Raw genomic sequence first — 21,625 nt, 5'->3', positions numbered from 1 at the left:
CTGATATCACAAAGGTACAAAGATTATCAAACTATTACAAACCAACAAATTTTATACCAAACAATGAGGTAACATAGAAGAAATGAACAAATTTATAGAAATATAAAACCTATCAAAGATGATCATGAAGAAATAAAAAATGAACAAACCAAATTATGAGTAAGCAAACTGAATCAGTAATAAAACTCTCCCATCATCAAGGTTGTGGTGAGGAGTGATCTCACCACTTCACTCCAGTGTGGGTGACAGAGCAAGACCCTGTCTCAAAAACAAAAAAGTCTTTCATCATAGCAAATCACAAGATTTGATGGCTTCTTGGTGAATTCTACCACATAATTTAAGAAAAACTAATGCCAATCCCTTGTCAACCCCTTCCAAAAAGTTAAAGAAGACAGAATACTTCCAAACTTATTTTTTAAGTCTAGAATTACCCTAATATCCAAGCCAGATAAGAATATCACAAGGAAAGAAAATACAGGCCAATACTCCTGATAAACATGGATGCAAACTGTCAACCAAATGCTAGCAGACTAAAAGACAGCACATTAAAAGAATCATTTGCCATGATCAATCGAGATTTATCCCTGGGATGCAAGAATGGTTTAATATATACACACGAATATATGTTATATATAACATTAACAGAATGAAGGACAAAACCATATGATCAGCTCAATAGATGCAGACAGGCTTCAACAATATTCCACATCTTTTTATAATAAAGATCTCCACAAATTAGGTGTGTAACTCAACACAATAAAAGCCATATATATTACCAACTTGCAGCCACATTATACTCAGAAGCTTTTCCCCTAAGATCAGGAATGAGACAAGGATGTCTACTCTCACACCTCTTATTCACTACAGTACTGGATGTGATAGCCAGAGCAGTCAAGTAAAAAGCAAATACATCTCATCTAAACTAGAAGGAAAGAAGTGAAACTGTCTCTATTCACTGATGACATGAACTTATATATATTGAAGTGTGGCAATGCTGCCATTCTTGATAAGGTTGCTGACAAGCCCCTGTGAATGTGGACTTTCTCTAGCTATCCTCTGGGTCATTTTGCTGTTCATGATATGAGACAGACAGTTGCTATGTGTATCATCAAAGCAGTGGACAAGAGGGCTGCTGGAGCTAGCAAGGTCACCAATTCTTCCCCAAAATCTCAGAAGGCTAAATGAATGTTATCCTTAATATTTGCTACCCCAGTTTTAATCAGTGGTGGAAGAATAGTCTCAGAACTGTTTGTTTCAATTGGCCATTTAAGTTTAATAATAAAAGAATCATTAATGAAAATAATGCATCATAAAACTTTAGAAGGAAAGTAGAGTGTCTTATGGGCCACTGGTAGGGGGAGTGTTGTTTGTTGTTGATTTTTTTTTTCTTTTTTGTATATGGCAGTTTTCAGTTACTGGGTTTAAAAACCAATACTATTTAATTAAAACAACTTGAATAAAAATCTGTCACAGCATTTTAAGAACCATTAAAACAAAGTTTAATGAGAAACCAAGAAAAGAACCCAAAATATGTTACAACGCTCTATTAATCAAAGCAGCATGACACAGCATATAAACAGATACACTGACCAAGGGAACAGAATAGAAACCTATGTATTTACCATACCATAAGCTGACTTTCAGTTGACAGGGAAAAATAAACACAAACAAGGAAAAACACATTTCATGGTGGCTCACGTCTGTAATCCCAGCACTTTGAAAGGCCGAGTTATGAGGATCACTTGAGATCAGCCTGAGAAACATAGTGAGACCCCCATTTCTACAAAAAAAACTTCTTAAAAATAATAATAAATTAGCCAACATAACCAGCTACTCAGGATGCTGAGGTGAGAGGATCTCTCAAGCCTGGGAGGTCAAAGCTGCAGTGAGCCGTGATCACTCCACTGCACTCCAGCCTCCATAACAGACCAAGGTCCTATCTCAAAACAAAACAAAACTAAAAAGTTGTTATTGATGTGACCTAAAACTTCAATAATTTACAAAGTATTTTAACCTCATAAGATGCAAAAATGGTTTTAAAATCTGAATAAGTATAGATGTCATACCTCCAGGCAACATAGATAATACTTCATTGGTAGGAGAAATGCCAACCTGCTCAAAGAGCTGCAACACTTCCAGCTGGTAGTATGTTGGGGATTTAGTTTAAGCAGCTTTGTCTGTATGTATTTCTTGTGTATATCCATGCATGAATACCTGAATCCCCAAACATATATATATGGACACATACATACACAGGAACATATATATATACATGTCATGTCATCTATCATTTACCAATATTCAAACACATATGTTAAAATAGGGTAGAAATTTATTTGGAAATAAGAGCAGATATCAAAACATAACAGGAATACTATATTAAACAAAATTTTATGAGCAAAACCATATATGTGTAATAAAACAAAATCCATGAGACCAACTTAAGTTTGACTATCTAGTAGCTACTAAGTGTGGAAAAATTGTATTTCTAACATGACTTACATCAACTACCCCTGGGGCAGTTAATTCTAAAAAACAAAATACTCATTCAGTTACTCACACCACACCTTTGCCAGCCTTTCAAGTTTTACTTGTTGACTCTGCTTCTGAATTTTATTTACCTTTGAAGAATTTAACTCATGGGAGACCACACAAGATTTATGAAATGCACATTATTTACAGGTGCATTAAAAAGTATACTTATTGAATGAACACCTGCCCTGTAAAAAGCTTACATAAAAGTATGAATGTGAACTATTTAGGCCCTGCTTTACTTGCACTGCTTTTTTTTTTTTTTTTTTTTTTTTTTTTTGAGATACAGTCTCACTTTGTGTCCCAGGCTGGAGTACAGTGGCTCAATCTCTGCTCACTGCAACCTCCACCTCCTGGGTTCAAGAGACTCTCCTGTCTCAGCCTCCGGAGTAGCTGGGACTACAGGTGCACATCACTATACCTGGCTACTTTTTATGTATTTTTGGTAGAGACAGGGTTTCATTATGTTGGCCAGGCTGGTCTGAAACTCCTGACCTCAGGTAATCCGCCCTCCTTGGCCTCCCAAAGTGCTGGGATTATCAGTATGAGCCACTGCATCCAACCTGTGAGTTTCTGGTTTGGTTTAGTTCTATGATTTTTCACATAAAACACAATATGTTGCATAATTATTTTGTAACTTCCTTAAAGTGCTCTTTTTAGTAAAGATTCACAAACTTGTGAGTGCATAAGAATAACGTCCTTAACAAAGGACTTGTTAAATCAGATCGCTGGGCTTATTGGTAGGAAAAATGTTGGCAAATGAATTATGCCTGCCTAACAGCAAAGAATGACGTCCATAAGATGGTATACTAGAACTTTCCAGGCCCTCATTCCACCAGAGACACCAAGTTAAGAAGAAACTGCAGACTACAATACCTTTGTAAGAGCTCTCAAGACCAGCTGAGAAACTATAGCAAGCCATGCCAAGTAAAATCAAGAAGGGACAGGAAGAGTTACTGGACTATAAGTAATTTCTCAACAGAAACATTGCAGGCCAGAAGGGAGTGGGATGACACATTTAAAGTGCTGAAATTTTAAAACTGCCAACCAAATTAACTGTATCTCGCAAACTATTCTTCAAAAATGAGTAAAAAATAAAAGTTTCCCATATAAAAGCTGCAAGAGTTAATTACTGTAAGAACTGCTCTTCAATAATTGCTAAAGAAAGTCCAAATTTGAAAAAAAAGGATGCTAAAGAGCAATATGAAAATATAAGGATTCTAGTAAAGGTAAATATGTAGAAAAATACAGTCATCTGGTTTGTTATAATTTTAGTGCATTGATTCACTTTTAATTCTTGTATGGAAGTTAAATTAAAAAAAGAAAAAGTAACTATAAATTTATGTTAATGAATAAACATAACCAAGTAGGGAGGTTACAGCTAAAGAGGCACATATATGTGACTGAAGTTAAGTTATATCAATTTAAAATAGAATGTTATAAACTTTAAGATATTTAATTGCAATGATAATATTGCAAACATAATATATCCACAATATGCACAAAAGAAATGAGCAGGGAATCCCTACCAAAAAAAAAAACTAAACACAAAGGAAGGCACTAAGACTTAAGCAGGAACAAAAAAGCTAAACAGAAAATAATTAACAAAATGGCAATAGTAAATCCTTCCCCTATTATAATCTAATTTAAATGTAAATAGATTGAAATCTAAAAATAACATTGGAGTGTTTGGGTGCAGGTGCTCAGGCCTGTAATCCTAGCACCTGAAGAGGTCAAGGCAGATGGATCATTTGAGGCCAGGAGACTAGCCTGGCCATTGTAGCAAAACCCAATCTCTACTAAAAATGTAAAAATTAGCTGCGTGTGGTGGCACACAACTGTAATCCCAGCCCCTCAGGAGGCTGAGGCACAAGAATCACTTGAACCCAGGAGTAGGAGATTGCAGTGAGCCAAGATCACGCCACTGCACTCTAGCTTGGGTGATAGAACAAGACTCCATCCCACCAAAAAAAAAAAAAAAAAAAAAAAAAGAGAGAGAGAGATTGAGAGACTCTGTCTCAAAATAATTTCTCAGAAGAAATAAAATAACACCGTAACATTGGAGACTATAAATTGGCTATAAAAGAACAAAACAAAACAGAATCTAACTATATGTTGTCTATCTTAGATCTAATGACATACGTAGGCTGAAGGTGAAATGATGAAAAAAGATAATCAGGCAATAGTAACCAAAAAGAGCAGGAATGACTACAATAACAGATAAAATAGACTTCATGCAAAAAAACCATTCAAAGAGGCAAAAAATGTTATATAATAATAAAAGGGTCAATTCAACAAGAAGATATTTAAAATGTTTAAAATTGAATCAGTAATAAATAGCCCACCAACCAAAAAGAGCCCAGGACAAGATGGATTCACAGCTGAATTCTAGTGGATGTAAGAAAGAAGAGCTGGTACCATTCCTGCTGAAACTATTCCAAAAAAATTGAGGAAGAGGGAATCCTCCCTAGCTCATTCTATGAGACCATCATCATCCTGATACCAAAACCTGGCAGAGACACAACTAACAAAAAAAATTTCAGGCTGATATCATTCTTGATGAATGTCAATGCAAAAATCCGTAGCAAAATACTGGCAAACTGAATCCAGCAGTAGATAAAAAAGCTAATTAGTAAACTATAATCAAGTAGGGTTTATCCTCTGGGAAGCAACGTTGGTTGAACAGATACAAATTTTAAAAATGTGGATTATCCTATAAACAGAAATAGAGACAAAAACTACAAGATCATCTCAATAGATGCAGAAAAGGCTTCTATAAAATTCAATACCACTTCATGTTAAAAGCTCCTAATGAACTAGGTATTAAAGAAACACAACCCAAAATAACAAGAGCCATCTATGACCAGCCCACAGCCAACATCATACCGAATGGACAAAAGTTAAAAGAATTTCCCTTGAAAACTGGCACAAGACAAGGAGGCCCTCTCTCATCACTCTTATTCAACATAGTATTGGAAGTTCTGGCCAGGGCAGACGGCCAAGAGAAAGAAATAAAGGGCATCCAAATAGGAAGAGAGGAAGTCAAACTATCCCTGTTTGCGGACAGCATAATCCTAAATCTAGAAAACCTCATACTCTTGGCCCAAAAGCTGATAAACAGCTTTAGCAAAATCTTAGGATACAGGGTCAATGTACAGAAACTGCTAGCATTTCTGTACACCAACAACATCCAAATCAGGAACATGATTCCATTCACAACTGCCATGAAAGAATGAAATACCTAGGAATACAGCTAACCATGGAAGTGAAAGATCTCTACAAGGATAATTACAAACCAGTGCTCAACGAAATCAGAGATGACATAAGTGGAAGAATAATCCATGCTCATGGATAAAGATGAATATTGTTAAAATGGCCATAATGTCCAAAGCAATTTATAGATTCAATGCTATTCCTATCAAACTACCGATGACATTCTTTACAGACTTGAAAAAAAAAATTAAATTCATATGAAACCACAAGAGAGCCTGAATAGCCAAGGCAATCCTAAGCAAAAAGAACAAAGCTGGAGGCATCACATTACCTGACTTCAAACCATACTACAGGACTACAGTAACTAAAACAGCATGGTAATTCTACAAAAACAGATACATAGATCAATGGAACAGAATAGATATCCCAGAAATAAGGCCACGCACCTACAACTATCTGATCTCCAACTAAGCTGACAAAAACAAGGCATGGAAAAAGTACTCTCTATGCAATATATGGTGCTGGGATAACTGATTAGCCATATGTAGAAGATGGAAACCCTTCCTTTACACCATACACAAAACTCAAGTCAAGATGAATTAAAGGTTTACATATAAAACCCAAAACGGTAAAAACCCTAGAAGACAGCCTAGGCAATACCATTCTGGATGTAGGAATGGGCAAAGGTTTCGTGAAAAAGACAACAAAAGCAAATGCAGCAAAAGCAAAAATTGACAAATGGGAACTAATTAAACAGTTTCTTCACAGCAAAATAAACTATCAAGTAAGCAGACAACCTACAAAATGGGAGAAAATTTTTGCAAACTATATATCTGACAAAGGTGTAATATCCAGCTCTATAAGAAACTTTAAACAAGAAAACAACCCCATTAAAAAGTAAGCAAAGAGCCGGGCACAGTGGCTCACGCCTGTAATCCCAGCACTTTGGGAGGCCGAGGCGGGTGGATCACGAGGTCAGGAGATCGAGACCATCCTGACTAACACAGTGAAACCCTGTCTCTACTAAAAATACAAAAAAATTAGCCGGGCCTGTTGGCGGGTGCCTGCATGCGAGATCCCGCCACTGCACTCAAGCCTGGCTGACAGGGCAAGACTCTGTCTCAAAAAGATAAATAAATAAATAAAGCAAGCAAAGGACATGAACAGATATTTTTCTAAAGAAAACATGTATTCAGTCAACAAACATGTGAGAAAAAATTCAACATCACTAATCATTAGAGAAATGCAAATCAAAACCACAGTGAGATACCAGTCACACCAGTCAGAATGGCTATGATTAAGAAGTCAATAGATGTTGGCAAGGTTGTGGAGAAAATGACACACCCATACACTGTTGGTGTGAGTGTAAATTAAGTCAGCCATTGTGAAAAACAGTGTGGTGATTTCTTATAAAAGGAAAAGCACAACTACCATTCGACCCAGCAATCTCATTACTGGGTATGTACCCAAAGAAATGTAAATCCTTCTGTCATAAAGACACAAGCATGTGTATGTTCACTGCAGCACTTTTCACAATAGCAAACACGTGCAATCAACCTAAATGTCCACCAATAGTAGACTGAATAAAGAAAATGTGGCACATACACACCATGGAATACTATACAGCCATAAAAAAAGAACGGGATCAGGCTGGGTGCAGTGGCTCATGCCTGTAATCCCAGCACTTTGGGAGGCCAAGGCGGGTGGATCACAAAGTCAGGAGTTCAAGACCAGCCTGTACAACATGGTAAAACCCCGTCTCTACTAAAAATACAAAAAATTAGGCGGGTGTGGTGGTGGGCGCCTGTAGTCCCAGCTACTCGGGAGGCTGAGGCAGGAGAATTACCGGAATCCAGGAGGTGGAGGTTATGGTGAGCTGAGGCTGTGTCACTGCACTCCAGCCTGGGCAACAGAGCGAGACTCCATCTCAAAAGAAAAACAAAAACAAACAAACAAAAAACAACAACAGGATCATGTCCTTTGCAGGACCATGGATGGAGTTGGAGGCCATCATTCTTAACTAACACAGCAACAGAAAACCGAATACTGTATGTCCTCACTTATAAGTGGGAGCTAAATGATGAGAGCGCACGGGCACATAGAGGAGAACAATACACACTGGGGCCTACCAGAGGATGGAGAGTGGAAATAGGGAAAGCATCAGGAAAAACAAGTAATAGGTACTAGACTTAATGTCTGGGTGATGAAATAATCTGTACAACAAACCGCTGTGAAACAAGTCTACCTATGTAATAAACCTGCACGTGAACTTAAAATAAAAATTAAAAGAAAAGATAATAACAATTATAAATATATCTACACTAAATATCAGAGCTCTTAACTATGTGATAAAAATATTGACAGAAATAAAAACAAGAAACAAGGACAATAATATAGGAGGCATCATTCGCCCACTTTAAATAATGGGTAGAGAAATCAAATAGAAAACCAATGGAGAAACAGGACTAGTAAAATGCTGTACACGAATTGGACATACCAGACACATAGAGAACATTCCACACAACCACAGCAGAATATACTGAGGCGGGCGAATCATGAGGTCAGGAGATCAAAACCATCTGGCTAACACGGTGAAACCCCGTCTCTACCAAAAAAATACAAAAAACTAGCCAGGCATGGTGGCGGCCGCCTGTAGTCCCAGCTACTCCGGAGGCTGAAGCAGGAGAATGGCTGTAAACCCGGGAGGCGGAGCTTGCAGTGAGCAGAGATCCAGCCACTGCACTCCAGCCTGGGCGACAGAGCCAGACTCTGTCTCGAAAAAAAAAATCACACACACACACACACACACAGATTATACAAAGTGCATTTTCTGAGCACAATATGATGCACTAAAAATCAAGAGAAATGGGAAAACTGGAAAATTACAAATGTATGGAAACTAAGCAACAAACTGTTAACCAATGGAAAACCCGGCACAATAGCACTCACTTGTAGTTCCAGCTACTTGGGAGGCTGAGTTGAAAGTAAGAGCTCTTGAGCCCTGGAGTTGAAGGCCAGCCTAGGCAACAGACCAAAAGGCAGTGTCAAAAACAAAACCACACAACCAATGAATCAAAAGAAGCTACAAGGAAAATTACCTTGACACACACTAAAATGAAAGCACGACGTATGGTACACACAACATGAGATACAATCAAAGTAGTCACAGACAGGTAAATTTACAGCTGTAAATACATGTATCAAAAAAGAAGAAAGACCTCAAACCAACTACCCAACAATATCACATGTACTCGAAAATATGTGTAACTATTATATGTTATTTAAAAATATGTGGCCAGGCGCAATGGCTCACGCCTGTAATCCCAGCACTTTGGGAGGCCGAGGTGGGTAGATCATGAGGTCAGGAGATGGAGACCATCCTGGCTAATATGGTGAAACCCTGTCTCTACTAAAAATACAACAACAAAAAAAATAGCTGGGTGTGGTGGTGGGCACCTGTAGTCCCCCTACTCTGAGGCTTAGGCAGGAGAATGATGTAAGCCTGAAACGTAGAGCTTGCAGTGAGCCGAGATCACGCCACTGCACTCCAACCCAAGTGACAGAGCGAGACTCCATCTCAAGAAAAAAGAAGCTTAATAGTAGAAAAATCAACAAAACTGAATTCATATTTTGAAAAGATGAATAACGTTGGCAAATTTTGCCTACATTAAGAAAAAGACTCAACTGAATTTAGAAATGAAAGAACAGTAATTACAAGTGATGCCACAGAAATGAAAAGGAGTAAAGAGAATACAATGAATAAAATGTACACCAAGGAGTTGGATAAATCAGAAGGAATAGGCTGGGTGTAGTTGCTCACACCTGTAATGCCAGCGATCTGGGAGGCCAAAGTGGGTGGATCACCTCAGGTAGGTTTGAGACCAGCCTGGCCAACATGGTAAAACCACATCTCTACTAAAAATATAAAAAATTACCCAGGTGTGGTGACGCACACCTGTAATCCCAGTTACTCGGGAGGCTGAGGCAGAAGAATCACTTGAGTCTGGGAGCCAGAGGTTGCAGTAAGCAGAGATAGTGCCACTGTACTCTAGCCTGGATGACCGAGTGAGATTCTGTCTTTAAAAAAATAAAATAAAATAAAATAATAATAATAATAATAATAATAATACATTGCTAGAAACACACAACCTACCATGAGTATATAAGGAAGAAGTAGAAAATCTGAACAAACCAGTAACTAGTAAGATTGAATCAGAAATAAAAATCTGAGCAAAGAACAGCCCACAGTAAGATGGCTTCACTGGAGAAGTCTATCAAAGTTTAAAAATAATTTTATGCAGGCACAATAAAGAATGAAATAATGTCCTTTGTAGCAACATGGTTGCAGCTGGAGGCCATTATCATAAGGAAACTAATGCAGAAACAGAAAACCAATTGTCACATGTAAGTGGGAACTAAATCTTGGGTTAATATGAACATAAAGATGGAAACAACACATACTAAAGTCTCCAAAAGAAGGGAGTAAAGGAGTGGGGCAAGCGTTGAGAAACTTCCTATTGGGTATTATCTTAACTATGTGGCTGATGGGATCAAAAGAAGCCCAAACCTCAACACTACACATACACCCTTATAGCAAACCTGTACTAGTACATCTGAATCTAAGATAAAAATGAAAATTTTTTAAAATAAAAAAATTAATAATCCTAAAGAAGGAAGCACTCTGAAATTCATATAAAGATGCCAGTATTACATTGCTGTCAAAACCAGATAAAGACATACACAAGGCTAGGTATGGTGGCTTATGCCTATATTCCCAGCATCTTGGGAGATTAAGACAGGGATTGCTTGAGTCCAGAAGTTCGTGACAAGTCTGGGCAACTTAGGGAAACCATGTCTCTACAAAAAAATTGTAAAAAGTTAGTTAGGCATGGTAGTGTGCACTAGCAGTCCTAGCTATTCAGATGGCACGACAGTTTGAACCCAGCGGTTCAAGGTTACAGTCAGCTGCGATCGTACAACTGCACTACAGCCTGGGCAACACAGCAAGACCCTGCATCCAAAAAACATTAATTTAAAAAAAACACATAAAGACAAAAAGAAAATCACAGATCAATATCACTAATGAAAATCTATGCAAAAATTATCAGTAAAATACAAACAGGTTGAATTTAACAGCACATTATAAGGATTATAGACTGGGATTACATGCTTGTAATCCCAGCATTTTGGGAGGCCAAGGTGGGTGGATCATTTGAGGTCAGGAGTTCGAGACCAGCCTGCCCACCATGGTGAAACCCTGCCTCTACTAAAAATACAAAAATTAGCCAAGTGTGGTGGCCAAGATGCAGTGGCATGTGCCTGTAATCCAGCTACTTGAGAGGCTGAGTAAGGAGAATCACTTGACCTTGGGAGGCGGAGGTTGCAGTGAGCCAAGATCACATCATTGCACTCCAGCCTGGGTGACAGCAAGACTCTGTCTCCAAAAAAAAAAAAAAAATTACATAGGCCAGGTGCCATGGCTTATAATCCTATAATCCTAGCACTTTGGAAGGTCAAAGCAGATGGATCACCTGAAGTCAAGAGTTCAAGACCAGCCTGGACAACATGGTGAAATCTTATCTCTATTAAAAATACAAAAATTAGCTGGGAGTGGTAGCAGATGTCTGTAAGCCCAGCTACTTGGCAGGCTGAGTGAGGCAGGAGAATCTCTCCAACCCAAGAGGCGGAGGTTGCAGTGAGCTAAGATCACGCCATTGCACTCCAGCCTGGGCAACACAGAAAAAAATCGCTCTCAAAACAACAACAACAAAAAAAAAACAAAAAACTGATTATATACCATGACCAGTAAGATTTTACTGGATTTTAAGAATGGTTCAACAATGCCTTTTAATACATCACATTAACAAAAACAAAGGACAAAAGCTACATGATCATTTCAATTTACATTAAAAAGCATGTGACAAGATTCCACACCTTTTCGTTATAAAATACACTTAGGCAAGAAGGGGGAACCCTCAACATAATGAGGGCAATTATTTTTATTTATTTATTTTGAGATGGAGTCTTGCTCTGTCACCCAGGCTGGAGTGCAGTGGTGCAATCTCACCTTACTGCAACAACCTCCTCCCACGTTCAAGTGATTCTCATTCTTCAGCTTCTTGAGTAGCTAGGATTACAGAAATGTGCCAGATGCCCAGCTCATTTCTGTATTTTTAGTAGAGACCTAGTTTCATTATGTTGGCCAGGCTGGTCTCAAACTCCTGACCTTAAGTCATCTACCTGCCTCAGCCTCTTAAAGTGCCGGGATTATAGGTATAAACCACCATGACTACCCAGGGCAATTTTATTTATTTTTGAGATGGAGTCTCGCTCTTTTGCTCAGGCTGGAGGGAAGTGGCACGATCTCGGCTCACTGCCACCTCTGATACCTGGGTTCAAGCAATTCTCCTGCCTCAGCCTCCCGAGTAGCTGGAGTTACAGCCATCTGCCACCACGCCCAGTTATTTTTGTATTTTTAGTACAGACGGCGTGTCACCATGTTGGCCAGGCTGGTTTCAAACTCCTGACCTCAGGTGATCTACCCAAACTCCCAAAGTGCTGGGATTACAGGTGTGAGCCACCATGCACAGCCAGCAATTATTTTTAAAAGCCCACAGCTAACACCTTATTTGATGGTGAAAGGCTGAAAACTTTTTCTCTAAAATTGAGGAAAGGCTGCTAAGTGATATAAGCCAGTCACACACACACACACACACACACACACACACACACAAACTGTATGATTCTAATAAAGTAGTCAAATTCATGGAAACAAACTAGAATAATGGTTACCAGGGCCTGGGCGGCAGTGGAGAGAGTTGTTTAATGAACATTGAGTTTCAAATATGAAACTTAAGAAACATTCACAACCATGTAAATATTCTTAGTACTATTAATTGTATACACTTAAAATGATTAAAATGGGCTGGGCGCGGTGGCTCAAGCCTGTAATCCCAGCACTTTGGGAGGCCAAGACAGGCGGATCCCGAGGTCAGGAGATCGAGACCATCCTGGCTAACATGGTGAAACCCCCTCTCTACTAAAAACTACAAAAAACTAGCCGGGCGCGGTGGCAGGCGCCTGTAGTCCCAGCTACTTGGGAGACTGAGGCAGGAGAATGGTATAAACCTGGGAGGTGGTGCTTGCAGTGAGCTGAGATCTGGCCACTGCACTCCAGCCTGGGCGACAGAGCAAGACTGTCTCAAAATAAATAAATAAAATGATTAAAATGGGAATTTTTTTTTTTTCTTTTCACAGTAAAGCCAATCTGACTGCTGGTGCCTATGTACAATTTTTTTATGTAGTAGGTCTAGGGTGAGCCCAAGACTTTATGTATCTAAAAAGATTCAAGTAATGCTGATGCTGACCTGGCCCAGCTTCAAAATATCGTACCTTTAAGATATTGGTCATAATGCTTTTCTTTACAAAAATCCTAGAATTCCTGAGGAGTTAAAAAATAATAAAAATAAAAAATAATAAAATTGACATTGACATTGCCAGAAAACCAGTCAGTAAATTATCTTAGGTGAAATCACAGGCCTGATTGGGTATATTTTTAGGTTTTCTAAGACAACTAAGTTATTCATGATCTTACCTGGCTTACGACTCTGGCCAGTGACATTCACCATATATATTTTTTAAACATTTTAGTGGCTTTAATTATTTACTGTTTGAACCACTAAACAAACACATGTTCCTAGAGTTGAAGAACTGCAGAATCTTTATCAAAGGTGTTTTGCAACTGAAGAGAGGTGATGGAAACATGAATGTGTTAAATGCCACTTACACATTTTAAGATAGTGACTTTTATCATGTGAATTTTACCTCCACAAAAATTTACGAGTCTCGGTCTTCTTTGCTGTAATGTTTGACTCCTCGTTAACTTCTACCAAGCTTCTAATTTTTGTTGTAATACCCATCCCACAGTATATGTGTACACTAAAGATCTCCAAACTGAATACAAAGGAGTAACACACAAATGTGTAACTAGGGCAGGTTCTTCTGCTATGGACTTACTGCCCTCAAAAATCACTTAAGGCCTAGTGCACTGGCCTATGCCTATAACTGCACCATTTTGGGAGGCTGAGGCAGGAGGACTCCTTGAGCCCAGGGGTTTGAGACCACCGTGGGCAACATAATGAGACCCAACCCCATCTCTATAAAAAATAAAAAATTAGCCAGGCACGACAGTAGATGCCTATAGTCCCAGCTACTATGTAGGCTGAGGTGGGAGGACTGCTTGAGCCCGAGAGTTCAAGGTTGCAGTGAGTTGAGATCACAAACCACTGCACTTGAGCCTGGGCAAATGAGTGAGGCTTTGTTGTTAAAACAAAAACAAAAAACCAAAAGAAAAAAAAGAAAAAAAAAGCTCTATGCAAGGAAAATTTATTTCAGCAAGTGGAGATGCTAACCAAACAATCTTTCATTAAGATAAAACAAAAAATTGATTTTCAAAAACACATTGAGCAAAGGACTCTTCAATTAGCACAAGTACTCTGAAATACTACTTGTAAATTCATAAGGTTACCAATATTTACATAAAAAGCATTTTGTGTTCCACTTATGTACAGAATGAACTAAGTGGGGAAATAAAAATAGTCCACTATGTTTTATGTTTATTAAGACTTAAAACTGCATGTTTTAAAGAAAAAGAGTTAACTTAGTATTGGTATCATATACAAGTAAACATTTATTAACAGCAAAATATTATTTTTATTTTTGCATATTATTCTCAAGTACACATTTACAACAGTATCACACTTCCTACATGAATTCTCCATAGTATTTTAAGTATTTTACAATTTGTACAGTGGAAGGGACATACGATATTTAATACACTATTTTTCAACCAAACAATAATTTATGTCATTGTAAGATTTTGTACCTCTTTAAAACTTTCAACTTCAACATCCACTTTTTTAGCTTTGCTAATCAAATTAAGAATTAAAACCAGCCTGCAAATAATAACAGTATATAACATTAAGCACAATTTCGTTTCTGTCTTTATACAAACGTTCTATCATATTTACTTGACCAAATGCTTAATTACCTTTTAAAGGTTTCAATACTGTGGTTAAAAACAAAACAACTGTGTATAACTCCAGACTATATGAAAAACATGAAGTATGTAAAGTGTTGTTCTTTACCTTTCTGTTTATTTTTAAAATATAAATAGCTAACTATTAATTTTAAGGAGTGCTTTAAAACTCTTAAACTTTCACTTAAATACTTCCTTTTATATTACTTCAGGGAGAAAACAAATTGGAAGGAGATTTAAAGGATTCTCAAATACAAACTGAAGTTATCAAGAACAAGATAATGAAGGACAGTAACAATCAGGTAGAAACATGTATGAGGGCTAAGAAGTCCTAACAGATTTTCAAAATCCATTATATGGTTTTGGTTGGTACTAGGTTTAAATTCATGTATTACTAAACCACTTCAGAACTAGATCAAATTAATCTAACATGTCAGAGGCTGTCAATCACCAAATATTTATATTTCCTAATCCTGTAACTTTTGAATTGGTGGCCCAGAAGGAGAAAATAAAAACCTGACAGCGTAAGTTGAATGAAGCACCACCATACTAAAGCCAGAAGGTAGCTGTAATGTGGTTTAAAAAAAATTCTAATCCCTGAAAATATTCCAAATACATAGGTACCAACAGCCAAATTAAGGAACCTAAAAATGCATTTTCCATTCTCCAAAATTCTTATTAACCAAATTCTTTTTAATTATATGAATTCATTTTATATTATATCCATACATGTTATTAACTGCTTAATAACTTATTAACTCTCAAACAATAAAATTTGGAAAGTGATATATGTTCCAAATAAGGCCACGGATTTTCATTACGTATGTTTATCTTCTAATCAAAATCAACTTAACTGTTGTCTTTTTAAAACTTTACTCAGTGTAAAATAAAAAGCAGGATAAAGTTGCTAATTTGGAATTAGCTCTCATTCTGTTACATGGTACCACCACTTTCCCTTAGTCCTCTTTACTTTGCAGTGAGACAAGAGTTCCTTCACAGGATTCTCAAAAACTAAGAAACCTATGTCTGAAATAGCTTTCCAGGAAAAATTTATGATATGAAGCTGAAATTGTAAGAAAACATTCTATCTAGAAACATCTTACCTTCCATTTTTATCTATCAAAGAGTATTAGAAGATTTTCACTCTTCCTAATGTCCTTCTTTTCAATTCTTCACCTCAAATTTAGTAACTCTGAATAGTAAGTTATGAAATGCTCTCATGCATCCCTGGATCTTCCAGGTTACTGTAAATTTTCATAAGTTTAAAATTTGTGCTTGTGTGTGTAAATATGTAATAAGCAACAAAGATGCATATACAAGATTTAGAGTTACACACCAAGTTTCAAAAAATCCTGAGTCCACAATTTACCTCTAAAAGACTAAAAGTCAGTATGCAGTAAGTCTCGGGTGTTGGAATACAATGCAAGACAAAGCAGTACAAAGAGAAAACAAAAGACAAAAATAAGTAAAACTTTTCAATAATACTTTTTAAAAGTTTGCTGTGCTGACAAAAGATGTAAACACTATTAATGAAAATTAAAGGAAGTACATTTTGTCTGCTGAACAAAATGAAATTTAAACATAAATGTAGTCAATATCCTATATTAATCAATGCTAGAAGCTCAAATGTAAAATTTCATCATCATGTAATATTAAGCAAGACAAAAAAATTATTATGTTTTGCTAACTGGACTTGACAGTAAAATCTCCCATTTATGTTAGCAGATGTCTCCAATGTGAAACGTTTGTGTAGGAAGAAATGGGTCAAAAATGTTACTTTTGTAGTTATCAATCTGATTTTGTCTTAGAAGAGTACCATCAACATGAATAAATATGTAAATAAATAGTAAAGCTTTTAAGACTGAAAATTCAGTATAGAATCACAAATTATAAGCAACTTGCTTGTTGCTATTTTTCTCATCTATTAAAGAAACTGAATAGGATTCAGGACACCCTATTGAATAAAATGTAAAGAAAAGTGGACTAGAAGCGATAATTCTATTTTTACACAGCATAATTCAATGTATAGTAATGGATGTGAACAAGACTGGCTTTAAAAAACGAATTTTCTGCTTCAAGGCCAACATCTTTACAAGCTTGTAGACACAATGTTAGGGCAGGCCAACTTCTTTATGATGTCGCATTATGTGCTGGTTCTTCTCTGAAGGTCTTCGGAAGCCTTTCTTGCAGTACTCACACCGATGAGGATAGTCTTTTGTATGAATGGAAATGACGTGCCGTTTAAAGCCTGAGGCATCCGTAGTGCTATACTCACAGTACTCACACTGATATACTTTCCTGCCACTGTGTGTCTTCATATGCTTTTTAAGCTCATTTTGTTGCCTAAATCCCTTTCTACATCTCTTACACCTAAATGGAAGATCCTTTGTGTGAACTGAGAGAATATGGCGACTTAGAACAAATGGGTCTGCAATCTTAAAGTCACAATGTCTACATTGGTGCATTTTTTTACCTTTGTGGACAGCCACATGCTTCTTGAGTTCTGAAGGCCTGTGAAAGCCTTTCTCGCACATCTCACACTTATGAGGATAGTCTTTTGTATGAACTGAAATTACGTGTCGTTTCAAATCACTTGAGTTTGAACTCTTGTGGTCACAATGCAAACACTGGTGTGTTTTGTTTTCTTGGTGGACAAGAGTATGCTGCTGCACTTCTTTGGTATCTGAGAAAGTCAGAAGACAAATATCACACTTGAATGGCATCTCTTTACTATGCTTTGTTTTTATATGTGTTTTCAAGTTGGAAGAGTCTGCAGACCTATATTCGCAGTACTGGCATTGGTATGGCTTCTCCCCTGTATGGATTCGCATGTGCTTTTTGAGTTCCGATGGGTGTCGGAAACCTTTACCACACTCCACACAAATATGAGGAAAGTTCTTGCTGTGGACTGCCAAGAGGTGGCGATTCAATAACCCCTGTTCAGCTGTCTCATATTCACAGAATTTACACTTGTGCATTTTGTTGGCCCCTTTTTCCTTGTGCACCATTTTGTGAGTAAACAAAGCCCCCGCATGAGAAAAATGCTTCCCACACTCATCACATTGAATGGCCTTCTCTGCCTTGCTGGTCAGCTTGTGGCTCTCCAGGTGGTTATGTAAACTTATCTTCTTGTTGGTAGTGTAATCACAGTCAGTACAGTGGTACTTCTTCTTGGCAAGGTGTTCGGGATGGTTTTTCATGTGTCTTTTCAAAAAACCTCTCGACTTAAACTTCTTCCCACAAATCATGCAAGGATAGACAGTCAAAGGATGACCATCAGGGCCAATAATTATTGCTAAGAAGGGAAAAGAAAGCAGTATGAGTGCTTAATCAAACTTCTGGTTTCCTCATGAATTTAAAGCTTGTGTTCTGAACATTACCGGGCAAATACTTTTATTAACATTCCTTTTACTGCTTTTCAATGTTAAGAGTTATAGTAATGTCCTAATCAAGAGAAGTGGTTTGGTTCAGTATGAATCAATCTCACCCCCTCCAGCTTAAAAAAATAAATCAATCAAGCAGTGATAAAATAACATGAATTTAGAAATGTATAGCAAATAACCCATAGAAATCAAGGCCAGCATTTCTTCTTTGGTGACTGACTCCAAGCCAAATATATGCTAACAGTAAAGCTTAACTGCACCTATAAATAAATTTTAATATGCAAAGAAGTATTCAAAACAACACAGGATAGTAATCTGTCCTGTAAATAACCTAAGTACTTCTTCCACTTCTCTGTAAATAATACCTGCTTTATGGTGGTATACGTAGATCCATGTAATTTTGTTCACTTAAAGTTAGGTAACATTTTAGAAATTTATTTTCCTTTTCACTAAATCACCAGAGGATTTTAATTCTTTTTCCTGAATGTTTGAGGCACAACTGTTTCTTTTTATCCAAGAAAATCATTCATGAATATCACTGAATTTTGAAATGTTTTCTTTCAAATTCAATACACAAAAATACACGGGGCCTAGCAGCTAAAACTCCATCATAATACTCCTGTGGAACTCACCTGTTTGGTACTGCCTGGAATCAGGTCTTCTCTTTTTCTTTGGTTTTTGTTTAGCCAGTCTGCCAAGGCCAGTAGACTCATCTACGTGCAAGAGAGCACTTGCAGTGCCATTCCGGTTTTCAATTCCATCAGAATTATTACCTAACGACGTGCATTAAAACACAAAATTACACAACATTATAAATTCTAAAGAATCAGGAATTCTTTATTAACAACAAGAAGTCCTGACATTCACGAATGACAGAAAGTCCTTATTTTTTATTTTTATTCTTTTTTTTTTTTTAATGTATCTTTGAGACAGAGTCTTGCTCTGTCACCCAGGCTAGAGTGCAGAGGTATAATCTTGGCTCACTCCAACCTCCTCCTCTCAGGTTCAAGCAATTATCCTGCCTCAGCATCTTGAATAGCTGGGATTACAGGAACACACCATCATACCCATCTCATTTTTTTGTATTTTTAGTAGAGAGGAGGTTTCACCATATTGGCCAGGTTGATCTTGAACTCCTGACCTCAGGTCATCCACCTACCTCAGACTACCAAAGTGCTGGGATTACAGGCGTGAGCCACTACCCCTGGCCCCCAACTGCAGATAATGTGTTTTATGGGCATATTTATGGCAAGACCATGGGCAGTGCCTAGCTTCCATATCTAGCAGCATGTTGCTCTACTGGACTCCCTTATTACCTCCCAAAATTGTAAAGTTATGAGTTACCTATAAACCAAGATTTAAAATGTTAGACTAAAAGCTCCCACACTTACGTAATAAAGGCATGAAAGTTCATGTTAAAATTAAAGGCAACAGGGAGACTATGTAATCTTCCTCTACTTTTGCTTAAGTCATGAAACCCTAAGACCACAGAAATCACTTTCAACGGCGAATTAATGTTCAAAAACCACTCAATCCTTCTAGCTACTATGTAAGTTACCATAAGCTGCTGCCCATGCAATTGGCACGAAGGTTTTCATTTCATCCTCATCAATTTGCTGCTCATGCACAGCAGCTGCTGCTGCTGCAACAGCAGCATCCTCCTCTCCTACGATCACTTCCATATAAACTTCATCAGCAATTTCAGCAACATCTAAGCACAAAATAAATAAAAAAATTTTTGTGACTAGGTTTACAGAGATCACACAGAAAAAATACATTAGTAGGAAAAAATAAACTGGTTGAATTAATCATTCGTTTCTTGGCTTTCACCATAATTAAGTTTATAAAGCAACAATGAAAACATACATAGTCACTGATATGTTTCCTTGGAATATGGCAATATAGTAATCTCTACAACAGTGTTGCTTATTTTTTTCAAATATTGGTTGCATTAAAAAAAAAACAAAAACAAAACCCAACTTGGGCAGGGCACAGTGGCTCACGCCTGTAATCCCAGCACTTTGGGAGACCAAGGTGGGCGGATCATGAGGTCAAGAGATCCAGACCATCCTGGCCAACATGGTGAAACCCTCATCTCTACTAAAAATACAAAAATTAGCTGAGTGTGGTGGTGCATGCCTGTAGTCTCAGCTACTTGAGAGGCTGAGGCGGGAACATGGGAGGTGGAAGTTGCAGTGAGCTGAGATTTCACCACTGCATTCCAGTCTGGCGACAAAGTAAGACTCTGTCTCAAAAAAACAAAAAACAAAAAACACAGCTTATAGAAAGATAAAACCCTCTCCCACAAAAAAAGCCACATACTGGCACATATACATCACGGAATACTATGCAGTCATAAAAAATAATGAGATCATGTCCTTTGCAGGGACATGGATGAAGCTGGAAACCACCATCCTCAGCAAATTAACACAGGAGTAGAAAACCAAACACCACATGTTTTCACTCATAAGTGGGAGTTGAACAATGAGGACACATGGACACAGGGAGGGGAACATCACACACTGGGGCCTGTTGTGGGGTGGGGTGCAAGGGAAGGGAGAGCATTAAGACAAATACCTAATGGATGGTGGGCTTAAAAACCTAGATGATGGGTTGATAGGTGCAGCAAACCACCATGGCACATGCATACCTATGTAACAAACCTGCACATTCAGCACATGTATCCCAGAACTTAAAGTAAAATTTTTTTTTAAAAAAACCACATACTTAAATCTTCATCATCTTGTTGAGAGTCATTGACAGTCATATAAACCATCTTTTCCCTGGGAACACGAATACTGCTGTTCTGATCAAGTAGTTCAACTCCATGATCATTTTCAGGCTCACTCTCCACAATGTCTACAGTTCCACCTATCAGAGAAGATGAAAGCTCCAAAAATTATTAGAGAGTTCATTTTCACATATTTTGCTTACATGTTTTCATATATTTTTATATTACTAAATCAAAAATATGTCTTGAAAGTTGTCTTTGGAAAAGAGTTCAAATTTTCCAACCTAAATAATCTAAACTAAATGCTAAATATCAATGAAAAAAAGGAACCTGTTTATTTTTTTGACACCATTTGGTTGAAACATTTGGATGATGATGTATAAAATGCTGACGGCTTCCTCTTACCTAAGTCATCTTCTCCAGGGTCAGCTTTAAAAATGTATACCTTGATGACTTCAGGACAAGTGCCATCCACTTTACAAGGATCCATTTCTGATTCTGCATCGATGGTCACTCCAGTGGAACCATCATGTTCTATTTTGCCAGCATCATCCACTGAAAAGGCAGAAAACATATCATCAACAATAACAGCAGATGCTTTAAAACTTAAGAAAACTAATAAAAGGACATACATCATCTTTGCTTGTCATAAAGTAAAAGCATATAATATTACAAGTATTCTGCTTTATTTTTTGAGATGGGGTCTTTTCTTGTTCTGTCACTCAGGCT

The 21,625-nt window shown here is 37.4% G+C and overlaps 1 protein-coding gene and 1 long non-coding RNA gene across 6 annotated transcripts in view; one reads left to right on the top strand and one right to left on the bottom strand.

Moving 5' to 3' along the window:
• The window catches only part of LOC114672378 (uncharacterized), a 36,620-nt gene that overhangs the window by 5,366 nt on the left and 9,629 nt on the right, over positions 1 to 21,625 (top strand). The window contains exon 3 of the long non-coding RNA XR_013413284.1: positions 14,995 to 15,084. This is a non-coding gene — a long non-coding RNA (uncharacterized LOC114672378). The remainder of the gene's footprint in view (positions 1 to 14,994; positions 15,085 to 21,625) is intronic.
• The window catches only part of ZFY (zinc finger protein Y-linked), a 48,475-nt gene continuing 41,283 nt past the window's right edge, over positions 14,434 to 21,625 (bottom strand). For 3 of the 5 annotated variants that reach the window (XM_077989722.1, XM_015128596.3, XM_015128595.3), the window contains exons 4-8: positions 21,302 to 21,451; positions 20,893 to 21,036; positions 19,724 to 19,876; positions 18,798 to 18,938; positions 14,434 to 18,077 (exon numbers count right to left, since the gene is read on the bottom strand). In XM_077989722.1, coding sequence (XP_077845848.1) covers positions 16,894 to 18,077; positions 18,798 to 18,938; positions 19,724 to 19,876; positions 20,893 to 21,036; positions 21,302 to 21,451 — 1,772 coding nt within the window. In that variant the 3' untranslated portion in view covers positions 14,434 to 16,893. 5 annotated transcript variants of the gene reach the window in all.

This window comes from Macaca mulatta, chromosome Y (genome assembly GCF_049350105.2).
Source record: "Macaca mulatta isolate MMU2019108-1 chromosome Y, T2T-MMU8v2.0, whole genome shotgun sequence".
Taxonomy (NCBI): domain Eukaryota; kingdom Metazoa; phylum Chordata; class Mammalia; order Primates; family Cercopithecidae; genus Macaca; species Macaca mulatta.
Note: the sequence above shows the minus strand (reverse complement) of the source record. Positions and strands in the feature narration are given on the sequence as shown.